The following is a 22,959-nucleotide window of genomic DNA, read 5'->3' on the forward strand; positions in this document are numbered from 1 at the left end:
GCCTTGTAGCCCAGCAGGCATCCGCTCCCGTATTGAACTGCACAGATGCAGAGGCAAGAGAGACTCGGGGATTTTTTGATTGCCTAGGACCTTGAGGGCTAACACGAGCCTTGTCTGCAAGCACAGACAGCCCTGGTTTATTTTGGTGCCTAGCAGAAGTATGCTTTTTACTTTGATCCCATTTTTCAGATCAAGGAGGACACATTTCAGTCACTTTCATTTCACAGGTCAAGCAGATACGTCACTTCTTACAACGGGAGGATAAGGAGGCATCCCACAGAGCTTCGGGACTAAAGAAAATGACTTTTTCCACATAACAGGGTCGAGGATACCAAACTATACACACCCTTCATGCAACCAAACACTTGATGTCCACTTACATGAACACAAAGAGGCACAACGTGTGGTAAAGCCTCTCCCCGCAGGGTGACACCAGCACGAACACGGTCCCTGTGCTCTATTTCTGTCTCCAGATGGCTCCCGCTCTCGAGATGCGATGCTGGTACAAACAGAAGTACTGCAAATAAATTTTTGTGTTTTTGTTCCAAACAGAAAACCAACATCTGCCTCAGCCCTGCAAATGTGTAAGAAATTCTTTGGTGCTATCGAAGGCATGAGTTCAAAGACACACAAAAAACCTCTCTCCAGCTTCATTAATTATGAAGCTGCCAGGGCTGGGTGATTATTCCAAGGGAAGTTTGACACTGCAAAGGCAGAGCAGGATGCCTGAGAAACCCTGCAGCCCCAGATAAAAGCACCTCAGAAGTCTGTACTTGCTGTGACATCTCCCTCCAGGATAAACAAGTCTTTTTCTCCTCCCTCTCATCAAAAATGCACATTCTTGAGCATAGCCAAGACTCTAACACCAGGAGAACATCTCTGGGGCAGACTTCTCGGTTATCTCAGGACTAGCAGCTCTCTCATTCAGTAGAGTTCTTGGCAAGCCTCAGGACTGAAGAGTTTCTGTAATCCCTACACCACCAAGAGGTGCAGTGACTTAGCACTATGAATTCCGATCACTCAGTTTTGAAAACTCCTTGTTTCTCAGCAAAGGCAAATTAAATATGTGTAGAACACACTTTTATCTCTGTCAAGTGTACCTCTGCGCTTCCATCTACTCACATGAACAAAGATGGTTAGTACGCAATCAGATACCCACCTAGAGAAAGGCACACGCTTAAAAATGATGTAGTGATGATGTTCAACTCATCAACTTTGTTCAACCTCTGTCCTTTTGTTGTCCATGCACAGCAACTCCAGAAGCAGCAGCCACACAGGTCCACGGCACCGTGTATCTGCAGAGACAGTGGGGAAACACGGAGCACAGACACCAGCACAGAGAAGCAATTCAGCAGTTCCCCTGTTGCAACTTCCACTCTTTAGTTCACTTAGATCAGATTCTTACAGCCTGCTCACTGCACAAAGTTGCTTATTAAGTGTATTAGCAATTGATAAATACTGTAGGATTATAGCTGCTAATTAAACAAATGGATCATCTTCAGTTTCAGTCTTCACTCTGCCAACATGAAGATGAACTGCCAAGTATCTCTAAAGGAAAGGGATATGGAAGCAAACATCACTAATGAGCCAAAATGTCTTCTAAACTTCTGAAAACACTTGGCGCATGATGCAACACTCTGTAACTTAACAAATGTTTAGGAAATGTAATGGTTTTAAGGTATTTAAAAATGGTATTGCCGTCACCACTGAGAACACGAGGAACCTGTAAGAGTTCTGGTAGATCCATAGGTTCAACTGGAAAGAGGAAACAACAGTTTATTCTATGTTGCCATTGGGTTTTTGTCCAAATGCCGAACGACCAACAAGCCCTTACTTGAGATCTGGTTGGTTAAGGTGGATGTTCCAAACACGCTTGTGTGTGGGCAGCTCTGAACAGGAACCGAGGCCAGTGCTGACCCTGTGCATGACCACAGCTCATCGCCAGCTGTGGGCAGAGAAACGCCTCGGTACGAAGACTGCGCAATGGGAATCCAGAATGGATGTGAAGGTTTCATCCTTGTTCAAAGGACTCCAAAAGAAAGCCCAAATAAAAGGTCTTGCTGATTCAAACACTTTTGAACTTTGGAATGCAGAACTGCTTGACCAAGTGCAGTCCCATCTTATGGTGTGACAAAGAGGTTTACACAGCAGCTGCAATTTTGTCTGCTGTTACAGACAAATCTCATCTGTTTGTGGGTTCGCCTGTCATTCATAACTGCTCTCCTTTCTTTTAGGAGAGTGGGGGCCACAATCGGAATTCAGCCATTCATTCCTCAGCTATTCTGCAGTACTTCAAACAAGGTGCACGGCAAGATAAAGACATCAGGTGCTACACAAACAGTAAAGGGCAGAAGCTGCATGAACCAGGAAATATTAAGAAGTTCACTAAGGGGAAATTAACTGGTGAAAATACAGGTAGCCTAAAGGAAAGAGGAATTCTTTTCCTTGTTCCTTGAAGAACATAGTAACTCTGGGAGGGAAAGGAGGGAAAAGGTGTTGATCAAAGTTCCTGATAAGAAGGCAAGATAAGTCACAAGAGATTTACTCTGCATATTTGTAAGAACAAGAAAAGAAGCGGTTTTCCATTCTGTTTTATTTTATTGCTTATACACGTATAAAATATATTTAAAATCCTTTACATTAAAATTAGCAAATGGTTTGGTTCTAGAAAACACCATCCTCTCTCTGTGAGTGAGTGCACACATACCTCTGACGCAGCTTTCTGAGCTGCAGCACGCTAACGTGTTCGTGGTGTGATACCCTCCATCAGATCAAACATGTAGAGAGGAGTTTCCTTTCCTCAACATCCATCCTGTGGATTCAGCACACAGTGTGAGACGGGGCCTCTCAAGCTCCCACGGCAACTGGTTCATAGGTACCTCTGCAGTCACAGTTTGGAACCACGTACGTAAACCAGCATTCAAATTCCCTACGAAAGGTTACTCCTGGTGTCCAAATTGCCTCACAATCTTTTCACTCTCCTTTTTCAGCTCCTCAATGTGAGCGTTCAGGCTCTCCAGGATGTGCTGGGACCTCAGTTCTTCCTCTTCCAAGTATCTTGCAGCTATCGATCCAAGTGAAGCTGTAGGCAGGGGACACTACGGGGAAACAAAGGGGTAGCAAGTGTTCTTTCATTCTAAGTTTCAGCCAGAAACATTGCTGATCCACAAACTACCCAAATAAATACGCTCTTGTGTCGTGTCTATGTTATTGGGCAGACTAATCACTCGGGTCTCATGCTTGTATCACAGGTAAATGTCCTTCCCAACAGTCTAAGCCTCCCAAACCTTGGTCAAAACTGCAGGGAGGAAAATCAGTACCTCAACACACGCAACTTTTCCATTCCAGCAGTTCTCCTCTCTAAAGTGCTGGCGGACAGAGCTGAACAGAAACAAGCTCTCCATCTGCCATATAACTGCTGCATGTCACAGGTGGAACGCGGACCTCAGAGGTATCAATAGGAATCGACAGTTTACTTAGGGGTGATAAGGTATGTGCAAATAACGGGTTCCCGTACAGACCCAACTCCCATGGCAGCCCACTGAACACCAGTTCACCTGGCAATGGTCAGGAAACCACCCTGGATTCTTTCCTTTACAGTCAAGAACTATTCTTAACTTAGAAAAATAACAATGTAAACTAGGCTTTATCTATGAGTTGATGAAGAGAAGCTTCCTGCACAGAGGCTGGTGAGTGACCTGTAAAGTTACTAAGGGGCTGCTTTCCATTACAGAAAACTTGCCTTGGTGTCTTGGCAAGAGAACGTAAGTGGTTATTTCCAGACCCTGGAGGCTCACAGTTTTCTGGCCTTTTACCAACAGCCAGGAACACAGGGAAGCAGCAAAAAGGCTGCAGATAACAAGCAAGTCACTCCCACTCCACTATTGCTTACTGAGAATTCTCCTCTATTAATATTAAAGGAGCTGATTTAAAGACACTGGAGCCTGACCACAAGCAGGCAGTCCTAGCCAACATCAGAAATATTTGCATTTCCTTAGAAGCCTTATTTCCACCTCTCGGAACAAAAAGCAGCACATTCTCTTCTGCTAAACACCATGCCCTAGAGCTTCTCAGATCCCAGAGTGGAACTGTTTGCACCTCAGTTCAAATCCTGCAACCTGAAGAGTTTCCATTTAGAATACTGCAGTTCCCTAAGCTCCCAATATTGCTTTTTCTGGACATGCGCACAAGCTACTTTAGTCTGGAAACAATCAAGCCCTATTCTTGGTAGCAGACCTCATCAACATCTACAAACCTGACAAGCCTCCAGTTATCTGTCCATCAGCCTTAGAGACTTCTCTGGGCTGCCCACAAAATAAAAAGCCTAAAGCTGAAGGAGAATTCTGAAGTGATGTGAGGAGTCATGGCACACCCTGATGTACAGCATCAGTATGAAGAGAAGCGTGAGCATAGCAAATGTACCAAATACAAATCCCTTCCCCAGGGAGCTCTGAAGAATAACCACACGGCTCCCCCTGTGCATGTACCAACCACCCAGCAGTGGTTTTTCCTCCCTGTTTAACGTTTGATGTGCGCTTAGAGAGTCACACAGACCATGCAGCCACATCATACATTCCAAAATCTGGCTCCTTGTGCCAGGTGAGAACCCAGCTACATCCTCAGCTGTTGAACAGCCACCAGTTTCTATACAACTGCTTACCAAAGGCACAGATTCTCTCTGATGATTTGATCTGGACTGCGTAAATGTTTCATCTGCAAAATCGTCATTTCCATCCAGCCCACGGAGCAAAGAATCTGTTTCCACCAAGGTGCTCAAAGCAAATGACTCCAGGCAGTTCTTGCCACTGGCCTGGGTGGGCAGCTCACCCCTCTCGGGGGTCACAGCTCCCTTTTCAGCCGCCCCTCGCCTCTGGCACTCCCCTTCATGACACTGAACGGTCTCGTCAGGCTCATGGCGTACCTCCTCTGCTTGTCCATCGTGTTTGTGCTGTGCTTCCCGAGCTGTTCTGGAAGGCAGGTTTGAACACGTCACCGTTTGACAGTTTGCCTCTTAGCAGCTGAACTTTAGCAAAAACCTGCGCAGGGATAACAATTCACGCACAGATTGCTAATAGCCCTGGCAATCCCAACCGGCTCGTGTTCCATAGCACTTCTAGATGCACATCCAGTCTCCAGGGAATGCTCTCTCACTCTTCCGCTATTGCAGATACCAAAAACTACAGTCTGCACACCACAGGACTGCAGAAGAAAGGAGCACAGCCACCTGGGCCAAATCTAATCCCTTCACCAAAAGGAGCACGTATTGCTTCTCAGTCTAAGGAAAAGGCAAAGGCAGTCAAAACGACAGTCAAATACTAGCTGGCTTTGCAGAACACAGGCCAGCTGGGACTAAAAGCTATTGCACTACTCAAAGGCAAATTCCAAAACAGTCCGTGTTCTCCCATACGTACTACGTGCTGGAGATGGATACTGTACATAAAGCACGACATTAAAAACCCACACATTCTCACGCCGCCTGTTCTCATACGTATGAAGGTAGTAGCATTCTGGGGGTCACACATACCCACCTGGACTGCGCATCCCTGGTCTCGGGCTCTTGGTCTCGCGTCTCCTGAGCGGTGCCCCCAGGTTCATCCTGGCACGCCTGCCGAGTGAGCTCCAGCTTTGCCCTGGCCTCTGCTAGATCCTTCCGCAGCTGCTGGTTCTCACACGTTAATCTACTTAGTTCAGCAGCGTAGTCTTCGCTGAGCGCTCTCAGGGTGACGCCTTTTCCCTAAGAGACAGAAAAGAGCTGAAGTTAAAACTTCCAATTTGCAAGAGGTCATAGTCAAGGCTACTCCTTAAAGCACATCCTCTAATTTCAATTTTGACTCGTAAAATTTTCAAGGCTTTCACAAAAGTAAATCAATTATATATGCCTTATCGTGTCTGCATCCAGACAAGCTGTGCTTGTCTCTCTCACCACTGGATCCTTTTGAAAACAAGAGAATACAGACCCAGACTAGTTCGGCTTCCATTGTTTCTACTCCTGTGACATTCCCGCTTTCTTTTTGCCAATTCTATTACATTTAGATGCTTAATTCATTCTCGTCACTGCTGGATCTAACAGCTTTCCAAATGTGGATTAGAATAACCTGACCAAGATCAGTAGCTCCTGTGCCATGGGGCTGTTGGGGGCTTTAAAAAGAAAACAAAACCCAACACCACCACAAACAGGTTCCTTTCTTTCTTTCTTTCTTTCCACTTTGTTATCAAGTGCTATTAAGTCAGGCAGGCAAAAGCTCACCAAGCACTTCAAGCAGAAAGAGTCTTAGGTCATTTGAGTCTCAAATCAGCCCCCCAAAAAGCTTTATTTTTTCTCCATCTCACCAGCCACAAGCTCCTGCTCATCAACAATTTGCCAAGAACTTGGCGCATTTGACAGTCACCCCAAACTAGTATTAGGAGCGGAGTACTGCCTGCCCACGGATCGGATATGATAAAAACCTGTGATGATATATTCCCTTTAGGTTTTCCACTGCCCGAATTCAGACCTTGCCCCGTGAAGCCTCTGTTGTGGTTTGTGTGAGACAGAACTCGCAAACTAGCTGTATCTTCCTGAAATGGCACTAAAATGAACCACATTTGGGGTTGTATTCCTGCTAAGACTGCACCTTTTCCATGCTTCCATGATTCCTGCTCTCACCCCAGGAATCGCAAGGACTGGAGAAGTTACAGCTCTGAGACAGGTCAAAAGGACAGAGATTTAGAAACAGAGGTTTGAGGTAAACCAGCATAAAACAAAGATGTAACAAAATGTAGTAAAAAACATGGGCATGAGCCCATGGAGAAGAAACTGAGATGAGGGCTCTGTTTCTACAGTTCTCCTCACTGCTCCGTGACTGAACTCAGTATTTCTGGGCCTTATTTCCTCACAAATTGCCCCTTTTGCTTGGGTTTTAAGTTCGCCAACCTCTGCCAAGCATTTTGAGAGGCCTGGGCAAAGACTCCCGCTGGCCCCCGGGAGGGGACACACAGCGTTCGCCCCTCCCCATCCCTGTTCGCCCACACACACCTCTAGCACACCGCACTCCGTCCTCTGCAGCATCTCGGAGAGATGGCGGTTTTCCATCCTCAAGGTTTCCAGCTGGACCAGAATCACCTGAGGAGACAAACAAGAAGCTCAGAATAAAGGACACAACACAACACATGCTCACAAAACCCTACAGGCATTTTCCACCCTCAATTCAAGCACGAGTACAAAGCAAGGTTAGGGCTGTTAATTTTACATGGAACTTATGCAGAAGACCATATAAATAACCACGCGCAGTCATTTACTTCAGTTTTCAAAGATGTCACCATCCAGGCCTCGTTAGCACGAGAGATCTCAAAGAATTCTGTGGGACTGTCAGTTACAGGTTGGAAAAGAAGCAGCAAGACAGATTCAGTGAACACCATAAATCAGGAGATCTCATCAGAAGGGTCTCAAAGTCTTTGTTCAAAGGCTGAAGAGAGAAGGAAACTTAACGTAGCTAAAAACTCAGATGTTAATTGAAGCCCTCAGATCCCTTAAAGAGACAGCATAAGAGTCTTCTGCCTTTTTTACCCTGTGCTCCACGGCTTTCCTCTCTGCTCTTTCAATCTCTGTCCTCAGCCGTTGTTCTAGGTCTGATGTGGAGCCACTGGCAGATGCAATGGTGATGTCCCGCTGGTGTAACTCTTGTGTCAGCCTGGAGATTTCCCTCTTCATCCCTTCTAGCTCACTGCTGTGGGTCTGTTCAGCTTGAGAGAGCTGCTCTTTCAGCTGCAGCAAGACACAAGTTAGATGCTGTGGAATACTCGAGAAGACCCATAATTGATCAAATCCCAGTCTCTTTAGCTCAGTATTCTACTTCTGTGGCCAACAACAGACACCCAAGGGTTTACCATCGCTGGGCTGGCACAGGAACACTTCCATAATATAACCTTGCCATGTCCCACTCCGCCTTCCCGAGGCAGAGATGGTATCTTTAAATAGCTCCAGCCAGACTTTTCTTCCGCTAATTTGTCCTAAGTCTTCTGAATCGACATTAGCTTGTAGCAACCAAAGCTACCCATGGCAGACTTCCACAAACTAGCTATGCACAGGGTAAAAATACATCTCTCTGTTTTCCTAACTCCATTTGACGACCACTAGTCCCTGCATTATGAGAGAATAATCATTCTCTATTTACTTTCCACATGACAGGCATGATTTTATTTTTAGTACATGCAATCTCATTTATCTCTTTCCCAGTTTGGTAAGTCCTATTCCATTCAGTCGTTCCTTGTATTAAAAAAACACTCCACCCTTTTGGTCATCTCTTTCCCATACCTTATCTTGTTTTATTCAACCCTTTTTGAGATGATAGACCTGAATTGCATACAATATTCTGGTAGGCATACCATATTATATTTACTCAGCGACTTAATAGAACAACAACATAGCATAATTTCTTCCCTAGTATTCCACTCCATTAGCCAGAAATATCAGCCACCAAAACCTCCAGGATTTCTCTGAGAATTACAAGCATTTTAGAAAATTGAACCAGATGATCTCTGCCTAGCCATGTAAATACTATACATACAGTGATTTATCTCCATGTCACCTCAATGCCTCCCAAGTATATAAAATAGAAACAACCATAATAAATCTCTCTTTCCTCCCCAGCAGCCTGTAGGAGATTCATTTATTCCGTGGCTGTTTAAATGTGTATCCAAGCACGCAGCTCCAGAAAGATTCGCACCTCTGTACATTCAGAATAAGGGATGAACGGTTTGCACGAAGTGAGGTTTTTCACTCAAGTCCAATGAGGTTTCTAGTCTAACCATGCAGCAGTGCAAGCTCTCACACCCGCTGATCTGGACCATTATTAAAAGTCAAGCCTTTTGGAAGCCCTGGGTGCACGGAGCACGGGGCTGAGGTTCTCATGGCAGATGAGCTGCTCCGTTTCTTCCAGACCCCGGTTCACCTCTGCCTATCGAAACTGAAACAACCTCCCTTATTCACATATGGAGTAGAACGCATTTGAAGCCCCATCTCAAGTATGATAGGGTGTATTACAGCAAAACTCAGGCCTAAGAGAAAAGCTCACAAAGCAAACTGACACCTGCAAACCCATCCTCTCGCCGCCTCCTTTGTCAGATCCGCTGCCCCCACGCCGCTCCCGCCTTTGATGCCGTTTGCAGCTTTGCTAACCGTGCGTCAGGCACACGATCTGCGTGGGAACGGCGACTCCACAATGCCTCTCCCACCCTCGCGGAACAAAGCGACGTTACCTTTTTAATCTCTGCCTTTGACTCAGTATGGTGCTCCTCCATGGACTGCAGCTCTTTGATACTCTCATCCAGCTCCTCGCTCAGCTGCACACACCTCGCATTTGAAGACACCAGGCTGGGTGCCAAATGTAAAAGTAGAGATTAGAATACCCCATGGAGGAGAACATGGGGAGAGAAACTTTGATCTCCTATGTCTGTCATAACAGAAACCGGACTCTTCACACAGAAGTTCCTTACCAAACCTGCCGCTTTGTTTACCGAAATCATTTCAAAAGAGATCAGGAAGCTGATCTAACAGATAATACCTGTTTCTTGTTTGTTTCTTTACCATAGTAAGAAGACAAACTTCCCATGCAAACATTAGCCTGAAAACCACAAACTCAGAGAGGGATACTTGTTTATAATTCTTATTTCACAGTGAGATCTAGAGCTGGTTCTTACCAGCTGAGTAACAAAGACTCTTTAACCTATTACTACTGAAGGTGCTAGGCCTAAACAAGCTAAAACATCGAATACACCCACAGCATGCAGTGAAAAGCAGCCAATTAGCAACACGATCTCACTATTAAACTCCAAAATGAATAGCGTTTGAATTCTGCAGCCCTTTGATATTTAAAATAAGCCAACAAAAATCAGCGGGACTGGTTAACGATGAATACAATATATTAGGTATTATATTACTATTTGAGTTTCATTGCACATGCAGGGGCAGCAAGCAGTCGGGTACCTGTTCTCAAGCTGAGTCACCTCTGCCTGTAAGTGCTGTTCTTTCTCCTGGGCAACATCCAGCTGCAGCAGTAGATGCTCCAGCTCCAGCCCCGGAGAAGATAATTGCTTCTCCTGCAACCGTTCCTCCAGAGCTCTAAGCAAAAACATGATCTTTAATTTCTGTACAAAAATGTCATGCCCAAGTGCACTAATACAGGGAACATAACCCCTATTTTCTTGGATTTCTCTGAAAAATACATGAAAAGCAACATCAGGTGACACCGGTGTGCACTGTGAATATGCAAACATGTCAGCTGGATGATGGTCCTTTGTTTGAGTTCAGGCTGGTTGAAAAAGACTTCATTTTATTCTGATGTTGGCCTCCCTGATCCAGACAGCCTCTCTGCCATTAGCAGACATCCAGCTCGCGGACACAGCGCAATTGTTGGGTAACATACAGCAAAACCTTCTGATATGGCCATCAGAACTTAGAGATTTTGCATGTCGCCAACACAGAAGGGGAAGGCCAAGGTGATTTTGTCACATACGCAGTTATCTCACCAAGACCCTAAACTGACACCATTAAATTGGTGAGAACTTCCACCTATATTATCACATCCTGAAAATACCTGAGGAAAAAAAGCTCAAAAGCCCTGTGCTGCTTCCAGAACCCTAGCTAAGGAGAAAGCCAATTCCTTCCTCACTCTTGACCGAGAACCAGTTGAATTCAAAAGGAATGCAATTTGGCAAATGCTGCACAGCACCTGCGAGCAACCACAACTCTATATACCAACCAGCACAAATCCAGCTGAATGGAAATGCATTTACCATCCTCAGTGTGTAAACCTGGAATACAGATCTGGATTCAAGGGCAGGAGGAGCAGCGAGGCAGAGGTGCTACCTGACGAGGAGTTCTTTTGTGCGAAGAGTTTCCGTCACCCGGGCCAGCTCTTTCTGGAGCTGTTCCTGGTGCAGCCTGGAGCTGTCAATGAAATCCTCCTGAGACTGCAAGGTGGCTCGAAGTTCCATCTTTTCATCCTGTAGCACCTGCATGGGAGAGAGAAGGAATGACTGTTGCAAGATGAACCAAACCAGTTCGTTGGAATCCCAGAATGTGGGGGGTTGGAAGGGACCTGGAAAGCTCATCCAGTGCAATCCCCCCATGGAGCAGGAACACCCAGCTGAGGTTCCACAGGAACGTGTCCAGGCGGGTTTGAATGTCTGCACAGAAGGAGACTCCACAGCCTCCCTGGGCAGCCTGGGCCAGGCTCTGACACCCTCACCGGGAAGAAGTTTCTTCTCAAATTTAAGTGGAACCTCCTGTGTTCCAGTTTGCACCCATTACCCCTTGTCCTGTCACTGGTTGCCACCGAGAAGAGCCTGGCTCCATCCTCCTGACACTGCCCCTTTCCATATTGATCCCCAGGAATGAGTCCCCCCTCAGTCTCCTCTTCTCCAGCTCCAGAGCCCCAGCTCCCTCAGCCTTTCCTCACACGGGAGATGCTCCACTCCCTTCAGCATCTTGGTGGCTGCGCTGGACTCTCTGCAGCAGTTCCCTGTCCTTCTGGAACTGAGGGGCCACAACTGGACACAATATTCCAGGTGTGGTCTCCCCAGGGCAGAGCAGAGGGGCAGGAGAACCTCCAATGCACAGACTGGATTTTTAAGGAACCCTTGGAAACACTGCAAAGCAGCAGGTGGGTACCAAACCAGCTTTGAGGAACTTCACAAAGGCTCTAAAAAGAGATAGAAGCTCTGGGATGAAGAGCCCTCCTGTTCCTTCTCCCAAGCACCGCTTTATATTCAGTTTGCTAACAGTTCCTCCGCTGACCTCTAACATTTTCTTGGATTCCCTTAACTCTTCTTGAGCTCTTTGCTGATCTTCCAGAATCATCTGATTGTGCTCTGTCAGGTCATCCACTTTCATGTTGAGCCTCTCCAGCTCCAGCTCGTTGGCACAGATGGCATCATTGGCCCTCTCCAGCTTGCTGGTTAAGTGGTGGATTTCCGACTGGCTCGCCAGCTCCACCGACTCCAGGATCTGCTTCCGATTGGCAAGCTGAGTCTGCTGAGACCAATTGGTTTGCGTTAAAGCTAAATTAGAAAAAACACAGGGGATCAAAACTACATTCAAAACCACAACTGATTTGTGTAACAAGTTCCAAAAGGGGTTCAAAGAGAATCTGGGAAAAGAGGATCTCAAATCCCTCGTGTTGTCTGAGCATGAACTGTCTAAGAACAAAGCTGCCTACTGATTTTTGCTCATTGAGCTACGGCTAGATCAGGAGAAATGCATGGAAGGAGGTCTGCAGATACCATACACAAGCCAGAGATTACCCAGTCGCTGATTCCACACCAGGACAGAAAACAGCTCTTGGTGCACAATGGAAAAAAACAAGCCCCAAACAGATCAAAATCCAAACTAGGTGTAACTCTCAATTATGTTTTACTTTACGCAGTAAATATTTGGTTTTATCAACCTGCAAGAATGCTCACTTTGAATATTTCATTTTTCTAATGGCAGACAAAAAAGCTATAAGGAACATATGAATAGCAAACAATACCTGCTCTATTATTTATAGGCACAATACTTTATTTCACAGCATTTCTTTCCACATAGCTAGCTGGTGAAATTTAACAAGCCAGCTCTCATATAAGCTTCCAAGAATATTTACTACTTATATTCCCTTTTTGTGTAGTACCTCCTAACTTTAAAGAGCTGAAACAAACTATGTGAGTAGTCCTTTACTTCCAGTTTCTAAGAGTAGCAATTCCTGACAGCTTCAGAATCACCACATGCCTTGATTTACTGCCTGACGCATAATAACTCATAACTGAGAAAACTATGGGAACCGTGCATTTGGAAGACTACAGTGTAATTTTGATTACAGTCGTTTCATTATTTGAATAGTCACGACAGAAAACGTAATCAGGAGAGGCACGAGTTTAAGGTCCAGCCTCTCTCCATCCAAGAGACTGGAGTACCAGACTACTGAATATTTATTGCTGCATTAAGAAAACATTAAAGCTATCTCTCGTTTCCAGTCACAGAACACGCAGGACAGCCCAGAAGTCCAAGTTTCACCTGAGGATTTCAAAGGCTGCAGGTTTTAAGGGAAGGTGCTTGTCCCTGGGTAAGAATGCCGGGCTGCCCTAAGCTGCTCTGAAGGACAGGAGGGGAAGGCAGCTCAAAGAAGAGACGGGGGAGTACCCTGTGGTCATAGATCTCAGCCTGACCTTGTGCCAGAAAAACACCAAGCATCCAAAACTCATAGAAACAAAGGCAAAAAAAAATAGCACTTTCATGTCGGGCTTTTCAAAGACATGGAGGATTCGGGCAGTCCATTCACAGCGCCTATATCGCTTAGGAAAAATCTCCCCAGATTCCTGTGTTTCTGCTGCCCAGTCAGAAGAGCTCCTGTGCGCCCCAGCGTTCCAGCCAGCACTCCAAGGACACATCTGCTCCCAGACAATTGAGCTATCAACGATACAAAGACAGCGGAGCAGCAAGACCTTCTGCTCAGCCACTCTCCCTGCATTTGCAGCTCTGCCAATGTCAGCCTCTCACAAAGCCCCTGTCAGAACCAGCTTCAATCCTGTCATCACAACCTGCCTCCTTGCAGGAGCTTCCACTCAAGAGCAACTCAGGAGCCCATTAAGCGCAAAGCCCCCAGCAAGAGCTTCTCATCAGTGTCTGCGGTGATTGTGTCAGTGTGACTTCACAGCTGCGCTCGAGGTCAATCCATCGCGCTCTGCCGCAGCACCACTAACAATTGGTTTTTCAGGAACAGCAGCCCCACCACTTCTTACCTTGAAGAGACTTTAAAAAATAAAAGAAGAGGAGGCTGAAAACCACTGTTACTTCACTACTTTGTTGAAGTTCTGTCCTAGGGGAAGACTATTTCCCAACATCATCCTCTGAGCTGGACCCACCAGGTACATACGTAGCTCCTCGCAGGTACACAGCTGTGAGCTGGATGTGATGTAACAGCTATTTTAAAGTGTCATATGCTGTGGTGTGTGCCTCTGAAGGAAAGCTTCATCCTACTGTCTTCTCTGCTAACTGGAGGGGTGGCAGGGAGAGCTGCACAAGGTTTATCTAACCTCTGCTAGATAACCTCCAGATCTTTTTTTCCCATACAAGTAAACCTTATTCCATCAGGACATTAAAAGTCATTTCAATGGCAACCTCAACTGTATGCGAGCCTGAACGATTTCATCAGTCTCTGCCTCCCCTCCCACCTGCTGCCACAAACAAAACAACAAAAAACCCCTTGCAGCACATGTTAATTGTACCTGAATGAGCTCAGACTGCTCAGCCAGCGCCTTCCTCTGCGCTTCCAGCGATGCCACCTGCTGCTGGTACAGCAACCGCTGCTTCTCCCAGTCAAGTGATTTTTGACGAAACTCCTGCAAGGACAGCAGGGGTGGCTCGGAGCACTATGTCCACACAGCTGACAAGAGCCCCCTTCTAGTTCCCCTCCACGTTTTCTTTCTCTATGCACCGCATCCTCACGCACCTTTCCCCGCAGCAGGGAAACCATTAGGCAGTCGCTTGATGCACCAGCCCAGCGGTACAAAACCCCTCACATACTGTGCTCACTGTATTTCTTCCCCTCCCGAGTTAAAACGTCAGTGTCAATTATTGCTGTTTAGAAATGTTAAGTGCTAACAGATTCATGGCTAGTTGCATGGATTTGCTGTCAGAGGCTTGACAATTCAGACCGGCTTTAGCTTCCAAATCAGGTTGCTGTTGGAAGTGCTAAGATGGCAAGTATGAACTGCAGAATTTTAATGCTAATCTCTGCTTCAGAAATCGGACACTGCATCAGTCAGATGTGTTTGTTAGCCACATCTTCAGGGTACAGCAGAAGAAAATTGAGCGTGGTTGAGCTCAGCACAGCAGAAAGATTAAAAGATGAGACAGGGTTGAGAAGTTATTTGACATGTAGGCTCTCTCTTCCTCAAAGAACTGAGATGACAACCTCACCACACTGCAGTTCATTCCACTCACATAATTAAATAACCCTCGCACCACCTTCTTCCTTTTATCCAGTGTAAGAACAGCAGCGTAGTTTATCCTGTGAACACAGCAGCCTCAATGTAGGAAGCTGTCCCAAAAGTCAGTTAATACATACAAACTCAGACTAGCATGGTTTTTCACTCCATACCTCCAGCTTCCTGGTCAGGCGGCTTAATTCAAACTGGTCCTCTCCTTGTCCCTTGTTGGCTTCTCCTCTGGCTTCTCTGAGTTGTTTCTTCTGCAGCTTCTCATAGCTCCTCCTCAGCCTGGACAACTGCGAGGAACACAGGGAAAGGGACAACGCTGCGCAAGGCCCCAGCGCAGGAATTAAATGGCACTTTGAAAGGCGGCACACAAAATAGCTTCACACAAACAATTCCCCCAACCAAGGCCACACAGTCCCCAGGTGCAGGCAAAATACGCCACATTATACAAGAGCAGCGACATGCCGCTTAAGTTGTGACATCGGCAGCTCCAATTAGACCTCTGTCTTACCACTATGACTAAAATACTGACAAAGCGGAGGTTTGCATGTAGATGTTAGGGCAGCAAGAGCGTGGTGTCCCTCTCCCCCAGCTCCACGCAGAGGTGCAGTTGTGTACGTGACCAAAATACACCTGTGAAGCTCAGCTGGGAACTGGAACTCTTCTGCTTAGTGGGAGAAGGAAGATTTGAGAATTGCCATTACACACAATATCAACACTGCTTCACCTCCCGTTTTGTGCTATTTCACAACAAGTGGAGAATGCCAACAGAAAATATCACTCCTACGCCTACTGCTAGAATGCTACAGCTGTATCAGAAGCAGGAATGAGGAAAAAACTCTTGACATCTCAATGACCCTCTGTGCAAATAATCACTTTGGACTTGTGCAGAATTTTCCATCTGATGAGTGCCTCCAAACCAACCATTAAATAGAAAGTTTCCAAGCAGCCACAGGAAAAGAGAAATCAGCATTCCCTTTTTACTGACAGAGAAATCTGAGCCCGGGGATGAACAGGGGGACCATGAGAAGAAAAACGCTGGTCACAAAACGTTCTCCAGAGCCCTGAGTCAGCAAAGTACCTCGGCACGTTCAAAGGGAATGGACACAGGTACAGAGTTAAAATACAAAAATACAAGAGGAGATTACAGGTTTATTCTTCCAACAATCTCAGTGAGGTAGACACTATATCTGTAATTTTCCTGGTAATGGTGGTAAATGCAAAAGAATTTCCCCCAAACAAGACTAAGAACAAAAGACTGAGGAATATTGGAGCTTAATGTCATCTACATTAATTTTGTGGGGGGAAAATACCAACACATTGCAATTTTGGCCACAAACACATACACACTGTATTTTAGCCTTCACAGTTTAGGCAGATCTGCCAATGCATCTCAGCTTCGCTTTGCGGTTTTATCCACAATTGCACTGGAACGTTAGTGAACAAAGACTGCTAGTCATACTGACTAGTAAGGCGTTTTAAATGCAGACAGATGCCTTCTGTTGTCAAAGCAGAGACCACCAAATTAATTTAACTTATGGCTTACAGTAAGCAGGAACCAACAACAGTTTTCTGTTTGTCACCAAGTTCCTCCAAAGGTCAAAAACCAGTCCTAATGAAGGCCAAAAATGTTACTCTGTGTACGCTCTATGCTCTGTTTTGTAAGAACATTAAAAGATTGAGAAGTTTTGAAACCACGGCATTTAAACAAAAGCAGTGATGCAAAGTATTTCACCCATCAACTGGGAGCTGAAACCCAATCTTCTCTTTTTGCAGCTCACCTCCTCTTGAAATTTCTTCAGCTGTTGTTCATATTCTCTAACCATGTCCTGTTGGGCTTTTTCCATGTCTTCTACCTGGTGACGCAACAGGCCAACCTGAGAGTTAAAAAGCAAATACATCAAACAATAGAAATGGACTTTATTGTCAGAAGGTACTGAGATTAGGTTTCATTTCATAAATACAATACAATATGCTGTCATAGTAGGAGAGGTAAATGACTATTAAATGATCCTAATTCTGTTAACAACTGCATGTTTCCATGGGGTCACTCATCATGAATCAGATTAAGTCTAGGCCTAAACCTTTGCTAGGCTGGGGTCAACTGTTTCTGTCCCTGCTTCTTGTTTTGAGCCACTTTCTGGCTTTCGTTTTTGGGGATGAAACTGGTGGTTTTGGCTTGTGTCAAAAGGCTATTTTTATCTGGCATTTTCACTGAATTCCTCATAAACATGCATTATGATTTCAAGCTATCTACCAAGAGAAGGATGGCATGTCTTTGTCTTGCTATGCTCAGGTGAATAGATTCTGAACAACACGTGGAGGCGAGGGGGGCAAAAAAAGAAATGGGGCTTTGAAATTCATGTGAAGACTCCCTGACATTGATTCAAATACTCCTGTGATTTATTCTTGTCTTTTTCCCCCCATCTTTTTCCCATCCACAAGCCAAAGCAGCCACCTTTCTAACTGCAGATTCAAAGGACAGCAAGTCAATGACTTAAAATTTAGAAGAAATCGCCACAGAAAACACATATAAGTAGAACAAAAGCATGAATACACTCCGGTAGTGACTTTAACCATGGTTTATACAGTTCAGTTTTGAAATCGATGTTTGCTTTTAGGGGTAAGAAATATTTCAAAAGTGTCTTGAGAAAACACAATTGAGAATAACGACGACAACCTATGTGATAAAAATCCTTGCTCTTGCAAATGAAAATCCCGTGGCATGACTCCAGATTTAACAACTCTGTAACAAAGACATTAATTCCAAACCTTGCCTGTGGACCAGAAGCAACACTTGATGGTATTAACGAGAAACTACCACGTTCTTAGCCCACTGTTGCTACAGCCTGTCACATTTCTCTTTATCTTGCCAGATTCCACACCAAATTACCCAAAGCTACAGCAGTACTTGAGTAATTTTGAGCATGGAAGAAGAGCTGCAGTATAGTTGTACAGGCACCCAAAAAACTCCAAGTGCTTATGCAGTTATCCACTGGCTTTCAACCCAAGAAGTCAAAGCAACTTCTGCAGAGAGCTGCCAAAACGCAATTTGTAGTGAATAGTCCACCAAAAGATGGGACACAGTAGCTAGAAATATAAGGACAAATTTCAAACACTTCCAGAAAAAGTGAGTGTGGCTAAATCTTAATACACAGCCACTCCGACTCCTGCTGATTCTGCTCCTCCTCTACTCCTCCTCTCTGATTCTACAAATGATCCATCAATTGATTTGCACAAGAAAAAGTTAATGGTCAACACCCTACGTAGAAACTTCACCTACTGGTACTACTCCACCAATACAGAAATTGGTTGTGCCTTTAACTGACGGCTACAAAACCTGAGTTGCATAAAATAGCCCTTGGAGAACCTGTCAGCAATATCTTGGTGTAGTTTATACCACTAAATGTTTTTATTCTACCAATGACTGCGGGTTGCTGGGCTGTCGATGACTGTTGTATCCAGATGCAGCATCTCTGGGTCCTCTCTAGAAACTGGGAGCGTCCAGGCTGTGGAGTTCCAGTCAGCCTTAGGGAGCTGATCGCTTGGCTCTGAATGATCAATCAGACACCTTGTTCCAACAGGCTCCTTGGGAAATCCTATTCCTGATTTCCAGCTAGGAGACAGGATCCTGTTTTGCTGAGCACAGCTATTTGCTAAAGTTAACTCCTCGTTTTGGTCTGGCATTTAAATATTAATTAAAAAAAATCAAAATGACGAAACAATACCCCAAACTATGCAAAATTCTGAAATTAAGGTTCTGTCTTTACGTTGTATTTGTAACATATAAAACATACAGGTTGACAACAACCCCAAAACTGCGAACTCGAGGTGGTACCTCCTTATATCTTTCCTGCAGAGCAGCCTTGGCAGAGGAAAGTTCTTTCTCCCTAGCACTCAGACAGGCTTCCAAAGCCCGAGTTTGCTCTTCCCATTCGGCTTTCTTCTGGGCCACCATAATGTCGATCTGCTTCATCAGCTCCTGCAGCTCAGCCTCGCAGGAGTTCAGGAACCCGCCGCTGCAGGGGAAGAGCGAGAGGTCACAAAGAGGCACCACCAGCACAGGTCCAGCGTCCCAGACCAACAAAGTCAGCAGAACATAGTTATTTGCACCAAGGGATTAACTCCATACATGCAGTGCCTTGAACTCTAAGCAAATTAGCTTGTGGAGAAATGTATTACTGTTTGTGCATTCATCCCATATTCTCTAAGGGAGTATCTCACAAGTGATGGGTTTATATCACCAGGCAGAGAACTAAATTTGGCAATGACCAGTGAAGAATACTCCAAAAATCCCAGTGAGAACAAACGACCTACACACTTTAGATGCAGGGGGTTTGTCTTCTATGCAGAGAACCATCACAAGCACCTATAAGCTCTTCTCCCTTTGCCTCGCCACTATGCATTATCAAAAGAAACCGGAGCATGTTTTATTCATATTTTGTATTTGCCTTAATTGCTCTCCAGGCAGAGGCATTTTATACCAAGTTTCAGCCACCAGAGAAATCTTACAGCTCCTGAAAACAGAAGTTTATCGCAAATGCAGACAAACGCCCAAGCAGGGGGGGCTGGATGACAACATGATAATGAAGAATAAAACATTCGCAATGCATTGGGGAGAGCGTGCTCCCTAGCGACGCTAAGGTTTCTAATTTGGTGCAGTAATTATTGAAGCCGGTTCGACTAACTCCTCTAAAACTTTGCAAGCTGCTAAGCCAGGGACAATATTAAGGCTTGCAAGACTCAGCCCTAGAGGGTGGTGAACTCCATGATGATCTTTACCCCTTTAATTTGCCTGTCAAACATGAAGCGCTGCAAAGAAATGGAAATCAATAGGTGAAGGGATTGAAATGTCTCTGTTCCCCCAGAGCATATGCACACTTCACAACTTGGCAGTTTTTCTATAGGGAAATAAATACTTCTTAAAGGAGCCAAAATCAGTTAAATTTGAAGTTCAGCGTGTCCTGTGATTTAACCAAAAATTAGCAGCTATTATGCAGAGCAAGAACATTTCATTCACAGCATCTGCTAATATAAAGCGAAGTCTAAACTTGATTTCTGCAACCAGTTCTCTGTAGAAGACATGTTATCGGTAACCTGGAGTCACATTCGCAAAAGACGACTGTGAAAACGGCATCAGTGACTTTTGCTTCACACTAAATACAAAATATTCTTTTCCATCCTTGGCACTACTCTTGGGAATCCAAAAGTCTAGATGCTTTCACCTGAGACATTAAGGATTCTTCAGAGATGAATAGGACTCTGCAGTTCGCACGTGAGCAAGAAATAATGACGTTTTCAATAAAAACAGATTACAAAGTTATGTCTCATTAACCTTGCAAGGTGGTTGGAAAATTATTTTTACTCATGCCTTTAATTACTAATGCTCCTGATGTTAGATGGTAAGGGTTTACAGCAACAAAAAGAGGGAAGGTTTTTGGGAAGATGTAAAACTAAATTTCTAGCAATGGAGACTATAGATTATTGCAGAGTCAGCTCATCCAGTGAATGCATCTGCACCAGCCAAAGGCCACTGCACACTGTACATGCCAGAAGGCTGTGCTGCCATCCAGAGACCTGGACAGGCTGGAGAGCTGGGCAGGGAAAAATTTAATGAAATAGAACAAGGGAAAGTGCAGAGCCTTGTATCTGGGCAGGAACAACCCCAGGTTCCAGTGTAAGCTGGGGAATGACCTATTAGAGAGCAGTGTAGGGGAAAGGGACCTGGGGGTCCTGGGGGCAGCAGGGTGACCATGAGCCAGCACTGGGCCCTTGTGGCCAGGAAGGCCAATGGTACCTGGGGTGGGTTAGAAGGGGGTGGTCAGTAGGTCAGAGAGGTTCTCCTGCCCCTCTGCTCTGCCCTGGGGAGACCACACCTGGAATATTGTGTCCAGTTGTGGCCCCTCAGTTCCAGAAGGACAGGGAACTGCTGGAGAGAGTCCAGCGCAGCCACCAAGATGCTGGAGGGAGTGGAGCATCTCCCGTGTGAGGAAAGGCTGAGGGAGCTGGGGCTCTGGAGCTGGAGAAGAGGAGACTGAGGGGGGACTCATTCCTGGGGATCAATATGGAAAGGGGCAGTGTCAGGAGGATGGAGCCAGGCTCTTCTCAGTGACAACCAGTGACAGGGCAAGGGGCAATGGGTTCAAACCGGAACACAGGAGGTTCCACTTAAATATGAGAAGAAACTTGTTCCCGGTGAGGGTGGCAGAGCCTGGCCCAGGCTGCCCAGCGAGGCTGTGGAGTCTCCTTCTGTGCAGACATTCAAACCCGCCTGGACACCTTCCTGTGGAACCTCAGCTGGGTGTTCCTGCTCCATGGGGGGATTGCACTGGATGAGCTTTACAGGTCCCTTTCAACCCCTGACATTCTGGGATTTTGTGACTCCAAACCCCTTATTTAAGCAACAGCAGCTTTGTCTTGATACCAGGGAAGGTTAAAACTTAACTGGTTTATACCGTTGCATACATACCTGCCCTGCCCATTTCTTTGCATTCCTTCCAGCAAAGCCTCCATTGTGGAACGCCGGTGGCTTTAGCAGCTAGGACAGCATGCGAAAGCTGCGCTCACCCATGGCAACACGCCAACGAGGCGCTTCTCCATCCACCTGCACAACAAGCACAAGCCCATGGAGGAAAGTTGTTTAAAAAAAAAATCGCAATTAGCACACAATTACAGGTGATGAAAGCAGCAGTGGCTGTTGCAGACTATGTTAAAGACACCACACAGTTTACAGTTGCATTCAGAACACATTGCTAGTTCCTATGGTCTCGAGAATTTTCTTGTAAACTAGCACTAATTCTTTAAAAATCCCTCTAGTGCCTGCAGCTAGGAAAATAAGTTGCACAGGTTTACAGTGGCAGGACATTCTTGTAGTTAAAAATGACCTTCTTTAAGTCATGGATGGATGGATACACACAGAAGTTTCACCTATTTGTGAAGTCAGAAAGAGCAAATATAGTGAATTTAAAAAACCATACCCAGAAATTAGAATTATTTCCATGGCTCCCTAATAGGAAAAGGGTTAAACTCATCCTCACGATACAAAACTGCACTTCAGTTTTACTCCATTAAGGTATTAATAAAATATGTTGTTTCTCAAGTATTTAGAGAGGGGCCCTCACGACGTCTTTCCTCAAAGGTTAATACGGCGTTATTAAGCGATTGACAAAAGAGGGAGCAGCGCACAGAAAGTGACACTTCCACAAAGGCAAAACTTTGGCTTCCATCAGAGCTCCTACAGCATTTTAACCACCACCCAGACATTAAAGCCTGTCCCCAGCTGTATTTTAAACCACACACGTACAGAAAATACACATTGCACTGAGGAAAAGCTAAAGAAAATAAAATCCTATCCCTATTGTGATACAGCGCTAATGAAATTCAATCAGTGTGCTGAACATATTTGTTAATTTCATATGTTTCGACTTCTCAAGCTTGCAAGGAACTGAGTGAGGAGCCAGGGCGATGTTTTACCACAAGAGAAAACAATCTGCCATTAACCACAGCTGAAGCAAGAGAGCCGGCCTGTCCCTCTGAAAATGAAGGAAATGGAAGTATTTATTTTAAAAAAAGGAGATAAAACATTTAAAAGTCAACAAGGTTTAGAAAGAATCATAGCAGTAGAGTCAGGTGGAGAAAAAAATAAAAAAGAAAATGCGATTTTAACGCGTTGCCGGCAGCACGGTTACACCGAACAGAAAAGCTCGACCCGCGGTGCAGCAAAACCTCCCCGGGGTGACCCGGGGCGCGTCCCCGCTCCCCAACGAGCCCCACGAACACGCACCCTCGTCCTCCCGCGTTTTAATTCCTGCCCAGCGGCGCCCGGACGCTCCTCGGCCGTTTACACACACGCGGAGCCCGGGCCGGCCGCGACCGTTGGCAACCGTTAGTGACGGTTGGCGACCGTTAGCGAAGGCGGGAGCCCAGCAGCGGCTCCCCCACCCCGCCACCGGTCGGTCGGTCGGTCGGTCGGTCTGTCCCCCCTTACAACCGAACGCCGGAGCCGCC

At 45.6% G+C, this 22,959-nt stretch overlaps 1 protein-coding gene across 2 annotated transcripts; it reads right to left on the reverse strand.

The window, feature by feature from the left end:
* Positions 1 to 2,574: 2,574 nt before the first annotated feature.
* CEP63 (centrosomal protein 63) lies at positions 2,575 to 22,959 on the reverse strand. Of its 2 annotated transcripts, XM_065844166.2 has the most exons (15): positions 22,736 to 22,958; positions 21,422 to 21,556; positions 18,791 to 18,971; positions 16,734 to 16,829; positions 15,117 to 15,242; positions 14,242 to 14,355; positions 11,777 to 12,010; positions 10,847 to 10,992; positions 9,965 to 10,099; positions 9,238 to 9,352; positions 7,547 to 7,744; positions 7,016 to 7,102; positions 5,529 to 5,734; positions 4,661 to 4,967; positions 2,575 to 3,098 (listed from the first exon to the last, which is right to left on the reverse strand). In XM_065844166.2, exons 2-15 carry the CDS (start codon positions 21,463 to 21,465, stop codon positions 2,940 to 2,942), a joined length of 2,148 nt encoding a protein of 715 aa, XP_065700238.1. In that variant the 5' UTR covers positions 21,466 to 21,556; positions 22,736 to 22,958; the 3' UTR covers positions 2,575 to 2,939. The 2 variants fall into 2 exon arrangements, with proteins under 2 accessions (XP_065700238.1, XP_071668475.1); XM_071812374.1 differs by lacking the exon at positions 2,575 to 3,098 and having other exon boundaries at positions 4,761 to 4,962; positions 22,736 to 22,959.

The sequence above is a fragment of the Patagioenas fasciata genome, chromosome 9, assembly GCF_037038585.1.
Source record: "Patagioenas fasciata isolate bPatFas1 chromosome 9, bPatFas1.hap1, whole genome shotgun sequence".
NCBI classification, from domain to species: Eukaryota; Metazoa; Chordata; class Aves; order Columbiformes; family Columbidae; genus Patagioenas; species Patagioenas fasciata.

What these genes read in the sequence shown, in the direction of transcription:
- CEP63 (XM_065844166.2), bottom strand. Translation starts at nt 21,465, where the DNA reads ATGGAGGCTTTGCTGGAAGGAATGCAAAGAAATGGGCAGGGCAG. An exon ending in ACAAAAGAACTCCTCGTCAG is followed by an intron (nt 10,100 to 10,846) that starts GTAGCACCTCTG and finishes GTTTTTGCTTAG; the next exon opens with AGCTCTGGAGGAACGGTTGC. An exon ending in AGAGAGAATCTGTGCCTTTG is followed by an intron (nt 3,099 to 4,660) that starts GTAAGCAGTTGT and finishes GTTTCCCCGTAG; the next exon opens with TGTCCCCTGCCTACAGCTTC.